Below are 2,043 nucleotides of genomic sequence, written 5' to 3'. Positions count from 1 at the left end.
CAGCACATACAACTTCATGTGGGGTGTTATTGAAGGCCCCTTCAATATCCAAGAAGGTGCCTATCAAAAAGCTCCCTTGCTGGAGCTGCTTCTCAATCCTATGGACGACCGTGTGGAGAGCCGATATGCTCAAGTGGCCAGCCCGGTAGGCGTGCTGCTCTGCATGCAACGGATACCGAGCCAGCACACAATCCCTCATGTAAACATCGACCAGCTTTTCCAATGTCTTAAGAAAGAACGAGGTCAAGCTGATCGGTCTAAAGTCCTTCGCCGTGACGTACTCCGCTTGCCCCACCTTGGGGATGAAGACGACTCTCGCCTTCCTTCACGCTTGGGGGGTATACCCGAGGGCCAGACATGCTCTCAGCACCTTTGTAAGGGGCCCAACAACCTGCTCCAGCCCTCTCTAAAGGAGAGCCGGGAACACCTGATCGGGCCCCGCCTTAAAAGGTCGGAAAGAGCCCATCTGACCCTGGTTGGCCTCACAATTTCGGCCGCTAGTTTCCAATCGCTGGCGCGTGCCCCGAAGGAGCCCATGTCAGCCTCTTCGCACCTATCCACATCCCTCCGGAAACCAGGAAAACTAGTCTCCAGAAGATGCACCAGGCATTTCTCTCTAGATACCATGGTGCCGTCTGACATTCGGACCGCTTCCAACGCTGCCTCCGGGTTCTTGGATAGAAATCTGCAAAGCCTGGTGGTGGCTGGCATGCCCTCCACCGACTCGCAGAAGTCCCTCCAGCTCTTCCTCTTCGCCTCCACCAAAGAGTCTCTGTACTCCTTCTGGGATCTCTTGTAAAGATTCCAGTCAGAGGGTCGCCCGTGTTCCTCGCCTTGTTCCAGGCCCTCCGAGCCTTGACCCTAAGACCCTGCAGTCGTGGGTTCCATCAGGGAGTTCCCCTGTTGTTTGTCACCGTGCTGGCCGGGCAGTTTGCTTCGTAAGAGCCAATCAGAGCCCTCTGCAGATAATCCACACAGAGCTCTAACTCCTCCGCCGTGCCGTACTTCTTGGGAAAGTCCCTGAGGTTGATTCTCAGGTCTCTGTGATAGGATACCCAGTCCGTCCTCTTTGGATTCCTCACCTTCTTAACCTCCACTTTGAGATCTGAAAGTTTAAAGGTTATTTGCCTGCGGTCGGAGAGCGAGGGCTCATCCGACACCTTCCATTCCCTCACCTTTCGCACGAATCCACGCGAGCAGAGAGTGAGATCTAGCACCTCACTCCTCCCCGCCGTGCAAAAGGTGGGTTTGTTACCTCTGTTCAGAACTTCCAGGTCAATAGTTACCAGGTATTCCAGCAACCTCCTACCCATTTCGTTCGTTCCAGTGCTTCCCCATATGGTATGATGCGCGTTAGCGTCGCATCCTATCAGCAATGGCAGTCCCTCCTTCTGGCAGAGATCCACCAATCTGGTTAACTCCAGCGACGGCACTTCTTCTCCGTGCGGGAAGTAGGCCGAGCAGATGACGAGCTTCCTGGCATCCCCAGCGCTACTAACCGCTGTCCCCTCCACTGCCGTCAGGTCCCTGGAACATACTTCCGGCAGGAGCCGTGCATCTAGCCCCTTGACCGTTATGCACGCCCTAGGCCTCTGTTCGGTGGGAGCTTTAAAAAGCTTCCCACATGCTGCCACCCCCCTGACACATCCACGGACAACCCATGGTTCTTGTATCAAGGAAATGGCTGTGTGCATCACAGACTGGCTCCTGGCTAGAACCGCCGAGGCTCCTTTGCTGTGATGCAGGTTAATCTGGGTAACCCCTATCACCGACCAGCCCATTATACAAGCTAGTCTTTAGATCGGGGCTCCTCCTTGCTCTCCCCCTCACCATGAGATCGAGTCACCTTAACGGTGATCTGCTCGATCCCATAGCATAGCTTGGAGTCCCGCCCCCTCAGTTTGAGGACGCTGGACTCCAAGATGCCGAAAACGTAGTTCCTCCCCTCTGGGGAAGCACTCACGTTTTCGGCAAAGACGCGCCAGTTCAGAGAGCCGATGCAGAGGATTCTGCCTCTCCAACAGCGCCAGGACGGCAGCCGCA

General features: G+C 55.5%; 1 protein-coding gene across 1 annotated transcript; it reads right to left on the bottom strand.

The window, feature by feature from the left end:
* Positions 1–887: 887 nt before the first annotated feature.
* LOC108766612 (uncharacterized) lies at positions 888–1,781 on the bottom strand. Its single transcript, XM_018516013.1, has one exon. It carries the CDS (start codon positions 1,779–1,781, stop codon positions 888–890), a length of 894 nt encoding a protein of 297 aa, XP_018371515.1.
* Between the last annotated feature and the right edge of the window lie 262 nt (positions 1,782–2,043).

The sequence above is a fragment of the Trachymyrmex cornetzi genome, unplaced genomic scaffold, assembly GCF_001594075.2.
Source record: "Trachymyrmex cornetzi isolate Tcor2-1 unplaced genomic scaffold, Tcor1.1 scaffold608, whole genome shotgun sequence".
NCBI lineage: Eukaryota > Metazoa > Arthropoda > Insecta > Hymenoptera > Formicidae > Trachymyrmex > Trachymyrmex cornetzi.
Note: the sequence above shows the minus strand (reverse complement) of the source record. Positions and strands in the feature narration are given on the sequence as shown.

What these genes read in the sequence shown, in the direction of transcription:
- LOC108766612 (XM_018516013.1), bottom strand. Translation starts at nt 1,781, where the DNA reads ATGGGCTGGTCGGTGATAGGGGTTACCCAGATTAACCTGCATCACAGC.